Below are 12,532 nucleotides of genomic sequence, written 5' to 3'. Positions count from 1 at the left end.
GCTGAACGCGTTCCGACTTCTTCATGACCGAAATGGTTTATGTCACGTGGAAAGTGGTCTACGAGTAAGGTCCATGGACAGGTCCACCAATCTACCGAATTCGTGATCGGGCTCGTCGACGAAGATAGTACAGCATACGAAGTACGTACCACTACTACCCAACTATTACTCACTAGTACTTTCATGCAAAACGGTCGGAATGTTCAAGGTTTGTTTTAATTTTCATTCTTATTTACATTACATGATGCAGGTATAGACCTCCTGGGGTTCAGAGAGCGACAGGGCTCAGACATGGGCTCGGATATCCTCACAGAACGCGCTTGGGGCTCTCCCTCAACTTCTGATCCATCGTCGACGCGCACTACGAATGGTGCTCATGGACTACAAACAGCATCAGATGCAACATTGCCTGACCCAACTCCGATCATTCCATACTGGTCTGCAAAGCGTCATCTCACATGTGGTAATGCTAGTCCTCGTTCATCTTCGGCACGTCTCTTTCCATGGCGGGGAAGTGCACCCGGAAAGCTCAAGACCGCAAATGCGGCTCTCGTCCTCTGTCTGAACATCGACGTCGACCCCCCAGATATCATAAAGACTAATCCCTGCGCAGCGCTCGAGTGCTGGGTCAATCCTCACTCCCTCCCATCTCATAAGGCTCTCGAAGCCATCGGCTCTAACCTTCAGCACCAGTTTGAGGGTCTGAGTCTCAAGATCCCTTACAAACCCATCCTTGATCCCTCCTACGAGGACCTCCGTCGTTTCTGTATCACTCTTCGTAAACAAGCCAAAGACGAAACAGTTTGTTTTTACTACAATGGTCACGGCGTTCCGAAGCCCACCCCCAGCGGGGAGCTTTGGTGTTTCAACCGGAACTACACCCAATACATTCCCGTCTCGCTTATGGAAGTCCAGACTTGGCTCGGCAGCCCAGGTGTATATATCTGGGATTGCAGTGCTGCCGGGCACTTGCTCTCCAACTTCATAACCTTCGCTGAGCGTCGGGATCAGGATGCGTTCACCACCCGTGGGGGTTACGCGGACGGAATGCAGCCGTACATTAACTCCCTTCAACTCGCCGCATGTGCTACCCATGAGCAACTTCCGACATGTCCGGAGCTGCCCGCAGACGTTTTCACGTCATGTCTGACTTCCCCTATTGACATCGCGCTGCGATACTTCATCATGACCCATCATCTCCCAAATAACATCACACCCGACATGGTCATGCAGCTACCGGGAGACCTCAAGGACCGCCGGACACCTCTCGGGGAGCTCAACTGGATTTTCACCGCCATAACAGATACCATCGCGTGGACTACATTCCCTCGGGACGTGTTCACGCGGCTGTACCGCTCTGACCTCCTCATTGCAAGTCTCTTCCGAAATTTCTTGCTCGCAGAGCGCATCATGAAGAACTACCACTGCACCCCACACACACACCCTCCACTTCCAGCCACGAATACTCACCAACTCTGGGCAGCGTGGGATCTAGCCCTGGACACATGTCTACGCCAACTGCCTGAACTGCTCGCGAAGGCTCCAGGCGCGCCCAGCAGTCCCCCAAGTCCCATTATCGGCACGGGCACGCGCTCGGGACACATCAGTCAGCGTGGGTCTTCTGGTGCTCCGAACACCGAGAAACCCTACCAGTATATCCCGAGCCGCTTCTTTACCGACCAGCTCACTGCGTTCGAGGTGTGGATTTCACGCGGTGGTTCTGCACTAACAAAGCGGGGTCCTTTGTCACTACCTCTTCAGAACGGTGGGGATCGCTGTGACACGCCTGACGTTGTAAACGGAACCACTTCCCCTGATGCTGATCTCGTCCCGCGTAAACCCCCCGATCAGCTCCCCATCGTCCTGCAAGTGCTGCTCTCGCAGCCCCATAGACTCCGGGCCCTGATTCTCCTCTCCCAATTTGTGGACCTCGGACCCTGGGCCGTCAACCTTGTACTCACTATTGGAATCTTCCCATATATCTCCAAGCTACTGCAAGCTGCAGGCCAGGACCTGCGCCCGGTGTTGATCTTCATATGGGCACGCATCCTCGCAGTAGATCCCAGTGTTCAAGTTGACCTATACAACACCGGAGGATTCAAGTACTTTGCGAATGTGCTAGCGACGCAGGAAGACAACGAACTGCCCAACAGCAGCGAGCACAAGGCCATGTGCGCATTCATTCTCAGTGCCGTTGCAAGAGATTTCTATAATGGCCAGATGGCATGTTGGCGCGAAAGGGTATTCGACGCTTGCTCCGAGCGTCTGGAAGAGGGCGACTTTTTGCTGAGGCAGTGGAGTGCGCTATGTATTGCGCAAATATGGGACTCCAATGATGAGGTCAAAGTATATGGTGTCGATCGTGGGATTCAAGACAAGCTCATCCTCATGCTGTCTGACGACTCGCCTGAAGTTAGAAGCGCAGTCCTATATGCACTTTCGACTTTCATGGGTGCGGCTGGGGGCAAAGGTCAGGGTGGCGCTGGGACTGGGACTCAGTATCAGCTCGAAGAGCGCATACACTTCAGGATGGAAGTGGCTGTTGCAACTGGAGCCACTCTTGCTGTAAGGGATGATGCAAGCCCGATGGTGCGCAAGGAGCTACTCGTGCTTATAAGCTGCCTCGTGCGCGAATGGCGCGGGCACTTTGTCGTTTGCGCGTGGATGTACTGGGAAGAGGACCGGCGATGGCGCGCAGGCGAACCACATACCCACCATCACCATGCGGAAGAGGAGGTCACAGCTCAGGCGCTCGCTGAATGGCTGGACGGATTTGGCGATGACGAAGGTGCGAGGGAAGAAAACCGAGTGTTGCTCTCAAGCTTTTTTACAATTTTCGTGGTGCTCATGGAGTTGACAATTGACCCATACCACGAGGTCGCGACACTCGCGCAGACAGTAATGGACTACATTTTTGCGCTGCTCCTCGCATCACCATTTGCGAAACTTAACCTCGTTCCCCCACTACCCGTCGATCACAAACCCGCTGGTGCAAACGGCACGCACTCGCGCGTGAGCTCGGCACAAGGCTCACCGCTGATGCAACACCCACCCTCACCGTCATTGTCCCGTCCATCAAATACACTACGGCGCACGTCATCCTTTGCAAACACACTGCGTCATCTTGCAGGGGGTATTCCCTTTCCCTACCAGCGATGAGGCACGCGCCCCGCCAAGCCCTGTACCATCCTCACTCTCCCGTTCTGACATCCTCGTTGCATCCCGTCCCCCATCACCCAACTTCAACATCGCACAGTATGCCTCACCCTATTCACGCCCGCCAACGCCGTCGCGGGATAAAGAAAGAGACTTGGCTTCGCCTCCGGTGTCACCAACTGCAGGGACTGCGACCTTCCTACCTTCACATGTGATGGAAGCACTTGTTGAGGAGGATATGGTGCGTTTGCGGGCACGACGTCGGGAAGGAGCGCATGGACGACGTCCTGCAGGCTCAGGACACGGTCATGCAGGTTGTAGTGCCAATGGTGGCCTGAACAGTCCATGCGAGAGCACGTTCTCTATGGATTCGAATGTCAGCAATGTACCGCTTGGCTGTGGGACCGGTAACGGACTGCGTGATGTATTACCCCTGAAAAGCTCGTTCTTTGCTTGGTGTTGTGAATACTTTACGGAGCCGCAGATGCGGGTACGTGCGACGTAATATCTATGGGGTCTAAACACTTGATACTGATTGTGCTCTTAATTTGTTTTTGAAGCAAACGGAGGCGGACGAGCCAGGAAGCGTGCAGTACAATTACCAAGTGTGGAGGCAGCAGCGTAATGAGCAAGTCATTACGGAGACGCAGAGACAGTCAATAGTTGCTGGTGCGTGCTATGTCCCTATGTGATAATCGACGCCGACGCTGTGCAGAGAGCTCAAAATGGGATCGCCCTGTGGCCAACCTGCACGTGAACAGTCATCCGTTGTGCATGGCAATGCATGCATACGACCCACACCTAGTTATCGCGAATGACAACGACATGATCAGGTTTGCGTGTGATTTATTCGGTGCTGGAATGACCTATTGACGCAATCACGCCGCAGTGTTTGGGATTGGACACAACGCAAGCGCTTGAATTACTTCTGCAATGGTAATCCTAAAGGCACGAGTATTACGTCGCTGCATGTAATCAATCAGGATGTGGGGGGGGATCATCATGACTGGTGCAGGTTCGTACTTAACTTCCTGGTAATCTCAGATACCGACCAGTTGTGCAGCCGACGGCATCGTGCGTCTGTACCGGAATTACGACCCCACAATGAACCAAGGTCCACTGCAGATGGTCAGCTCATTCCGTGCACTGCATGAGTTGATCCGTGTGCGTAGAGGTAGTGGTCTTGTACTAGATTGGAAACAATCTGGTGGCACGCTGCTGATCGGGGGCGACTCTCGCATCATCCGTGTATGGGATGCCCACACGGAGACTCAGGTCCTGGTGAGAGGACGATGATACCTCGTAGTGAAGACTAGTTACTCACGACTTCAAAGGATCTCGAAACTAATTGCGAGAGCCCTGTGACGTCTATCACGTCAGATCAGGGTTCGTCGTCTACGTTCATTGTTGGCTTTGCCGATGGTCTCGTCAAAGTTTTCGATCGTCGATTAGAGGAAGAGGACGCTATTGTTAGATCGTATCATGACCATCACTCATGGGTACAGAATGTCAAATACCACCCGCGCATCAGCGGTCAGTTCTTGTCTGCAAGGTGAGCTGAAGTCGAGTAGTGTTTGTACTGGAGCTCACATAAATGCAGCCTCGCTGGTGAAGTCCGTCTGTGGGATTTAAGAGGCTCTGATACAGCGGCTCAAGCTTGGGACTTACACCATGCGGGCTTGTCCGCGTTCGATGTACATTCACAGACGGGCGTGTTTGCCGCGTAAGTGCGATCCCGTTGTAGGTAGAACGGTCGACTGACTATGTTGCAGAACATCTGCTCTTACTCCTGCCAACTTCAGGCACCAGCGGCTCACGGTACATTCTATATCAGATCCATCGCCGCTCTCCACGCTGAGCCTACCGACGGGCTTGAACGCGTACCCCTCTCGACCGCCGACGCCTTATATCCCTAGGCATACATCCTTGGCGTTCCACCCAATGGAGATGTTGTACGCCGTTGGGCAGCCTGATGGTTCTGGTGTGTTGCATATCTCAACACGAGGAAACCCGCTAATCACTTCTCGCATTATCTAGTTAAAATCACTGGATGCAAACTCACTTAGAGAATATATGTGCATGGACTCTCGCATCACCATCATCAAGTAATATGGTGACACTGACCTTTTTTTTCATCATTTTCACTGGTTTCTGTGAGCTCGCTGGATCTACGAACGCCCATTGTTTTTGCAACGCGCTTATATTTATCATGTGACCAGTTTTACTAACTCGTAATCAAATCTTTCTGAACTATACTACTACGTCCCCAAATGATCGAAGCAGATCAGTCTGTCCGAAACTCGTTCTTCAGTGTAACTCAACGTACGACGGCGAGTTTAAACATTTTTGGTAAAGACCGATAAAGGTTCTAGCTCTACACGTTCATGCAGGGGTATAATATACCTATAGTTGATCCTCGAAGTCCAAATACACCGCCTAGTTCAGTAAGTAGAATTATAACGAGGACCAAGACGATACGACACGGAGCTCGGATATGTAAAGTGAGTTCGTAATGTTAATGAACTGAGGAATGAACTAAGTCGTAATGGGTGTGGTATAATACTAATTAAATGTCAATCACAATGGCATGATCTAAAATGTCAAAGCAGCGGCCTGAGCGTACGATAGGTCCTTCCAAACGGGCGATTCGGGGGTAAGAGACATGAATTCCCAAGGTTCATTAGTCTCAACGTCGTGTCCAAAGTCATCAAGAGCAATGACCGAACGGACAGGCGGGAGAACCTCAAAGTCAAAATCTACGCACAACTTCGAGTCAGTATTGTCATGAACGAAATATTGCAGCACCATACCTTGCGCTTTGGTTAGTTTCTTGGTTCTGAACGTCACGAAATCCGCAAGCGCCATCTTGGAGAAACCAGATTTATTCCTCGGCATCGGTACGACATTAACGGGGCACCCCAATCCAGTGAGAGTACGGGAGTCAGGCTCATCGCCATCCCAGAACTCCATGCTGGCCCTCTTGGAAGCCCGGCTTAGATGCCCTTCCTTGAGGGCTGGTGCTCGTACCCCAGCCGCCACCCGCTCTTTGCGCTCCTTCACCTGCGCATGCTCCCGCCGCTCCTTTGTCTGGTGCCTAGCGCGCTCGTATGCACGCTGATCCTTCGCACTGAGTCCAGTGAGACGATCGTTCATCGTCTCATGCGAATGCTGGGGGGATTTCTCGGAGGATATGGTAGACATGAGTGGTTGAAGCTTAAAGAACAGTGTCTCACTTATATAGATAGGTGGAAGCAATGTCCCACGGTGGCAGCGTCGATGGAAGCATTGCCTTTGAGGGTCACAGCACCACGGCCAAGTACTGGATTGAAGAGGATGATAAGTAGCTGGGATTAGCCCACAGCTTTACCAAGCTAAGATTATTGCGGTGTCACGCAAGATAATACGAAACAGGAAACTCCGATCGTAAACAACGTGACAAATCATTGAGGCCTTGTCGTGCCGAGTTCCTATGTCATATCTTTCTTACCCTGAACTTTATTGTTGTGGAAATCTGAAAGGTCGGTCTTTTCCCGCAGTTCCACGTTTCCTCCCGTGCCAATTGTAAAACCTTTTGGGATGCGACCTGTCATCATTCAGTCGACATTCAAAATACAACCTTGTGCTCAGGGCATGACTGAGACCGCTACCCATGATTCCATCGGGGTTTCCAGCAAGATATGTTCACTCAAGAAATTGGCATCTTTGTGGCGGTCTGACTCCCATGCGAAAACTGTTTTCAAAACAGTAGTTGCTGCTGCCTACACGCCCTTTGTAATTCCTTACATATCATGGGATTTGGTGGACGCTTTGATAGGACAATATCTTCATTCGTGATTGTAACACGGTTTCCGCACTCTCCCAGACGTGGCCCGCATATGGTCTATCTCTCCAGCACCGGTTCCCGAGCCTGTTTATCATCGACCCTCGCAGGATCTTATGATTTTTCCCTCTTCGCCTAATCGTGACATCGTGATTGGTGCCGAACAAGATCACCCTGGGTTTTTGGTGGAGTTTTGGCTGGCTACGTCCCAGCGTCCACATCTGGATGCTGTATGCTTCCTTGGAATGCAAACGTACCTTTAACGCACCTGGCTATTTTTACAGAGCGAGCCTACAATCTGCAATATCCATGTATTTGTCTTCTATCACTTTGACGAGTGGAGGACGCCAGGTGTCCGGCACGTTCCGTCCATACAAGTGATCGATTGGAGGAAGGGATATGCAAAGAGTGTAGGTTCCCTCCGTTTTGTAAATCCTGCTGTTCAACACACTCAGTTCTTCACCGTGCAAAGTAAAATAATTTATCTTGTGGCAAGGTCTGGCTGGTCGTGTTTGTCACCAGTGGCATACTGCACTGGGTTCATGTGCACTCATGTTGTCCAGTCCATGAACACCCCAGTGTTACTTTGAATATATAATCGTTCGCAAATTCAAGTATGGCAAGGCCTACCTCAACTTCGTCAAGACAGAGTTTCGGGACTAGCCTCGAGCTTAAGCCATCGAGAGATAATCAGATAATTCTTTTTCGACTTTGCTCAGGAACGGCTATTCCTCAACCTACTTCGGGCTGATATTATTTATGGATGGCAGCCTAGGCTGTTCTATTCCTTTATCGAAGGTCTGGATGATGCAGGAACTAGGTAGACCATATTGATGCCTTCATTGGAGTGCCGGGGGATAGGTGCCCTGGGAAATAGTATTCCTGTCCTCAATACCCATAATCGCAATCTGATCGATTATGGAAAACTACGACAAGAACACTATATCTACGCCACTTTCATCTCAGCGTATCGCGACATAGTTACATAGAACGTGCATTGAGCCATTTTAAAATGGCTGGGTTATCGTCATGAATGTACACTTGTCAGCATGGAAATTATCTAAATAATGAATCGTACAGTTGACTTCTCATCACTCCATCTCCCGATCTACTTTTTGAGCAGAGCAGGGGCTGTCAAACCAGCGGAAAGACCTTTGTCACCGGCATAAACTCCGTCTTTGATCTCGCCCCTGACAAACGATCAACAAAGTTTTCCTTCGGTGCAAAACAGCAACTCACTCAATGCGCAACAATGCATTGTATTTTGCGACACGCTCGCTACGAGCGGGCGCACCAGTCTTGATCTGACCGGTTCCAAGGGCAACGACCAAGTCAGCAATGATGGTGTTCTCTGTCTCACCAGAGCGGTGTGACACCATAACTCCCCAGCCATCAGACTGAGCAAGTTGTGCACTGAAACATCGTCAGCTGGGGTTCATACGCACGCTCATGGTAGCAGTAACGTACGCCTGGATGGATTCCGAAATGGTACCAATCTGGTTGATCTAAAAGTGCAAGTGTGTCAAACGACATGACTTCTTGAAGAATGATGAACACCAACCTTCAAGAGGAGACCATTGCATGCCTTCTTCTCAATGGCCGTCTTGATGCGAAGAGGGTTGGTAACAGTCAAGTCATCACCAACAATCTGGACTGAGCTGTTCTTGGTGAAGTGGGTCCATGCCTCCCAATCATCTTGGTCGAAAGGATCTTCAATGGAGACGATGGGGTACTTCTTGACGTAGCTGAGGTAGAGGTCTGCGAGCTCAGTGCCTGAGATCCACTTCTGAGGGTCGGAGTTGGGGTTCTTGAAGTCAAGGTCATATTTGCCGTCCTTGTAGAACTCGGATGAAGCAACATCAAGAGCAATCTTGATCTTGCCTTCGTATCCGGCCTTGCTGATAGCCTCCATGAGGAGCTCCAAGGATTCATCAGCTCCCGAGACATTGGGAGCAAATCCACCTTCATCACCAACGTTGACGGCTGGAGCACATAATTCAGCCCAAAGCCGGATAACAGTGCACGCATTACATACCATCAATACCGTATTTTGCGCTGATGACCTTCTTCAACGTGTGGTAGGTCTCGGTACCGATTTTCATCGCTTCAGTGAACGAGGCAGCACCGGTAGGAAGCAGCATAAACTCCTGGAATGCCAACTTATTGCCTGCGTGCGAACCACCATTGATGACGTTGAACGCAGGACAAGGCATAACATAGGGGGGCTTGACACCAGCCAACTCAGCGAGATGCTGGTATACAGGAACACCTTTCTCAACAGCACCAGCCTCCACGCATGCAATAGAAACGCCAAGAATAGCGTTGGCACCGAGCTTGCCCTTGTTAGGAGTGCCATCGAGCTTGATCAGGAGGTCATCGATCTCCTTCTGCTGAGTGACCTTAAGGCCAGACTTGATCAGCTCTGGGCCAAGAACGGTGTTCACGTTGTTGACGGCCTTGGAGACACCTGGATGATGTTCAGTGGACGTGACTAGAACTCATGGAGCGGGATATATACCCTTTCCTACGTAGTTGGCTTTGTCGCCATCGCGAAGCTCGACAGCTTCGTGGACACCGGTGGATGCACCAGATGGGACAGCAGCACGGAAACGACCTAAGAATACATGTAAGATCGGAAAGGCCTTTGATCACGTTCGGTCTCGTACCTTTATCTGTGTAAAGGTCGACCTCAACGGTGGGGTTTCCACGAGAGTCGAAGATCTGCAAGCATTCGACTCAAGTTTGCAATAGAGATATGACTGACTTACCTGGCGAGCGTGGACTTTGGTGACAGACATGGAGGACAAAAGTCAAGATGGGGTGATTCGTGAAATCTCAGTCGAAGGTTTATAGATAATCAGCTTCTGTGCTTTCCCACGCAGTCCTCGTACCAGATTTCGCCATCATTTTAACGGATCCGGCTTATACGTTAGAGCTAGCGTCCTCTTTAGACCATAACTGTGCTTGTCAATGCTACGAACGTTGGTGATAGGTGTAGCGAGTCGGAGAAAGCGCGGAGGAAGTCAGTCTTTGCTTTAGCTCCGCTGCGACTGATCCATCGCTCAAAATAGGCGAACAGTGATGACAGCAAAACATTTCCTCTGCACAGCAACATAGAATCTAGTCAAGTATCAGCGCCGTTTACGTCCTTCACCCTTCTTGCCCACAGGAAGAGACTTCATCACAGCCGCCTTGTTTCGATTTTTGTTCTTCACGTTGGTGTTAGTGTAGAAATTCTCCGCTTTTTTCTACGTACTTAGTTAGCTCAGGAAACGGACAGCAATAAAAAGATGCCATACCTTGTTCGTCTTCATGCGTGACTTCTTTGTCAGGGCAGTGGCCTCTGCATCGGATGCGTCACCTGGAGACGCGATCAGTCTACGGAGAACGCGGACAAAATGACACCATACATTGCTCGGCCGAAGATAATTCATCTTCAACAGCTTCGCCGGCCGGCTCCTTCCCATCGTTAAAGACATCATTCCAAGACAATTCTTCGACCTCATCTTCGTTGTCTTCGTCGCTACCGAGTTCGCCTACCTTCATCCTCCTCGCCTAATGCATGATCTTCTGGGGCACCAGCAGTTTCCTCATCCTCAGTCATCATCTTCGTCCAACGGTTGCACATCCTCGGCAAGAACGAATTTTTCTGTGTGATGGTCTTCAAATTCTGTTTGACCGCCAGAACCTCAGTCCCGCCGTCAACGGCCTTCGCTTTGCCCTTGCTTCTCGCCTTCAATTTGGCTTCGGTTTTGTTAAGCTCCTCTGACCGCTCAGGGGGAGGGACGAAAAATGGTATTCGGCCTCTCACCCAGTCGCTCAGTATGATTTTAGCGACACCATCTACATCTGGCTCGCCGCCTTTTAATAGTCGTCCCTTCATCCGCGCAAGAGTGTCCAAGAACTGTTCCGGATCCCACGAGCGAGAGAGATCGTCGGGGTCCGGAAGAGCAACACCATAGGTTCGTGATAGGTATAAAGGCTTTACGCGCGACATGAGAGCGGGGATGTGCTCAGATGGCACAGGAAGGGCTTCCACACGTAGAACACCTTTGAGCACAGTGGATGTCTGGGAATCATTTGCGGACGTGGGAACTACCCCGGGACAGTCGATGAGATATATCCGCCGAGTCAATGTGAATATACTGCCAAACCTAAGCTCAGAGTGAAATATGTTGGGTTAGGCAGTTTAACAGTCATTCTTGGCGCGTACCTTGGTTTCTCCTGGTACGGGGGCAACACGGCAGACCTTACCGCTCTTCAGCGTATTGATAACGCTGCTCTTGCCCACGTTTGGGTATCCAACAAATCCAACGGAAATTTGCTTCTTATCTGAATGAAGCTGGGAGAATTGGCGGAGGAGTTGAATCAAAGAGCCCTTGCCGAACGAGTGATTCGGTGATGCGTGAAAGGCAATCGTAGGGTATCGAGGTGTTAGATGTTGAATATACCTTGCCTGTGGCACATTCAGCAGGAGGATGTACACAAAGTCACTAGGGGCTTACGGTAACCCAATTAGGCACTAAGTCACACTTGTTGATGACAAGAACCACTTGTTTGTGCGCTTTCTCTTTTTTCATGTACTCGAGCACAGATTCGCACATGGTGCCAAGGGGGTCTCGAGCATCGAGGATGTGCAGGATAACGTCCGAAGAGTCGATAACCTTGTACAGTTCCCCATAGATGCGTCTTGACGTTCCTTTGGCGAAAATGGGTTCAATATAGTCTGCGTGCGTTTGCACTTCAGGGGTTTCGAAAGATTGCGCTACCAAAAAATCAGAACATGTTTGATTGGAGAGAATTACCATGCAATGATGCACCTAATTCTAGAGCATTGGCCGCTTGTTCTGCGTCTTCCGCTGCAGCTGAGCCTAATTTACTCAGTTCCTCGAAAGTGCCAACATCAATCCTGGCTTTCTTGCGCTGAGCCTTTGGTCCAAAGGTTTCACTGAAAGGTTCCGTTTCTACGATGTGGGATCGCTACATAATATCAGCCCACAAGCAATATAAATTGTGCTAGAGCCTACCTTTCGAGTGTTGGGATTAGACGCATCGTCCAAGAGTGCCATGGGTAATTTATTCCGGCGAAGTAGCACTGAGTATGGGTCATCCTTCTTCGTCGAAAGACTTGTTCTGAAATGGTCAAGGGCCGTCTGTGAGATTACTCGTGTATTGCCTATTATTTTCATCAGTAATGGCCTACGCATATCCCGACGCTGCTCACCAAACCATCTACGATCGGGCTGGACTCGGCCAGGTTTTGTCTCGTCTTCTCCCTTCTGATAAGCAGCAGCCTGGATTATCTTGCCATCCTTGTCCCGGATGGCCTTCCCCCCAGACAGCATCTTGAGACGGCCGACTTGTTTCGCATTGCGGTAAAAGTTCTCGCCTTTCACTTTTTTGAGTGATGGTTCCTTGGATCCAGAAGAGCGGACCTTGGGTGAAGCCTTGGTTTTTTTTATGGGCGCCATCGTGTGCTATACAGCCGTGACGCTCAAAGACTTGACCCTCAAGAAATGTACGCAAAGATTCCCACGGCTCATCATTCTTCTTTGC

The 12,532-nt window shown here is 50.5% G+C and overlaps 4 protein-coding genes across 4 annotated transcripts; 1 reads left to right on the top strand and 3 right to left on the bottom strand.

Annotated features, from left to right (window-relative positions):
* The first annotated feature begins 80 nt into the window (after nucleotides 1-80).
* On the top strand, nucleotides 81-5,411 carry DFJ58DRAFT_796171 (uncharacterized protein). The gene is made up of 17 exons (XM_041390570.1): nucleotides 81-370; nucleotides 392-437; nucleotides 474-573; nucleotides 598-627; nucleotides 658-766; nucleotides 788-801; nucleotides 838-894; nucleotides 916-3,095; nucleotides 3,154-3,646; nucleotides 3,717-3,825; nucleotides 3,872-3,989; nucleotides 4,046-4,142; nucleotides 4,201-4,437; nucleotides 4,491-4,708; nucleotides 4,757-4,879; nucleotides 4,929-5,137; nucleotides 5,194-5,411. The coding sequence occupies exons 1-17, from the start codon at nucleotides 292-294 to the stop codon at nucleotides 5,220-5,222; spliced, it is 4,248 nt and encodes a 1,415-aa protein (XP_041242122.1). The 5' UTR covers nucleotides 81-291; the 3' UTR covers nucleotides 5,223-5,411.
* Nucleotides 5,412-5,479: 68 nt separating this feature from the next.
* DFJ58DRAFT_796170 (uncharacterized protein) lies at nucleotides 5,480-6,515 on the bottom strand. The gene has a single exon (XM_041390569.1). It carries the CDS (start codon nucleotides 6,355-6,357, stop codon nucleotides 5,749-5,751), a length of 609 nt encoding a protein of 202 aa, XP_041242121.1. The 5' UTR covers nucleotides 6,358-6,515; the 3' UTR covers nucleotides 5,480-5,748.
* Nucleotides 6,516-8,055: 1,540 nt separating this feature from the next.
* Nucleotides 8,056-10,086, bottom strand: DFJ58DRAFT_466473 (Enolase, C-terminal TIM barrel domain-containing protein). Its single transcript, XM_041380522.1, has 8 exons — nucleotides 9,745-10,086; nucleotides 9,643-9,697; nucleotides 9,495-9,590; nucleotides 9,012-9,443; nucleotides 8,538-8,959; nucleotides 8,444-8,481; nucleotides 8,216-8,389; nucleotides 8,056-8,166 (listed from the first exon to the last, which is right to left on the bottom strand). Exons 1-8 carry the CDS (start codon nucleotides 9,772-9,774, stop codon nucleotides 8,085-8,087), a joined length of 1,329 nt encoding a protein of 442 aa, XP_041242120.1. The 5' UTR covers nucleotides 9,775-10,086; the 3' UTR covers nucleotides 8,056-8,084.
* DFJ58DRAFT_890058 (NGP1NT-domain-containing protein) lies at nucleotides 9,783-12,447 on the bottom strand (the record flags this gene model as incomplete). The annotated part of the gene is made up of 9 exons (XM_041394728.1): nucleotides 9,783-10,224; nucleotides 10,276-10,337; nucleotides 10,387-10,491; nucleotides 10,517-11,135; nucleotides 11,190-11,432; nucleotides 11,482-11,741; nucleotides 11,797-11,956; nucleotides 12,004-12,152; nucleotides 12,201-12,447. The coding sequence occupies 9 exons, from the start codon at nucleotides 12,445-12,447 to the stop codon at nucleotides 10,108-10,110; spliced, it is 1,962 nt and encodes a 653-aa protein (XP_041242119.1). The 3' UTR covers nucleotides 9,783-10,107.
* Nucleotides 12,448-12,532: the final 85 nt, after the last annotated feature.

Source organism: Suillus subalutaceus (genome assembly GCF_016647625.1).
Source record: "Suillus subalutaceus strain FC151 chromosome Unknown DFJ58scaffold_79, whole genome shotgun sequence".
Lineage (NCBI taxonomy): Eukaryota > Fungi > Basidiomycota > Agaricomycetes > Boletales > Suillaceae > Suillus > Suillus subalutaceus.
Note: the sequence above shows the minus strand (reverse complement) of the source record. Positions and strands in the feature narration are given on the sequence as shown.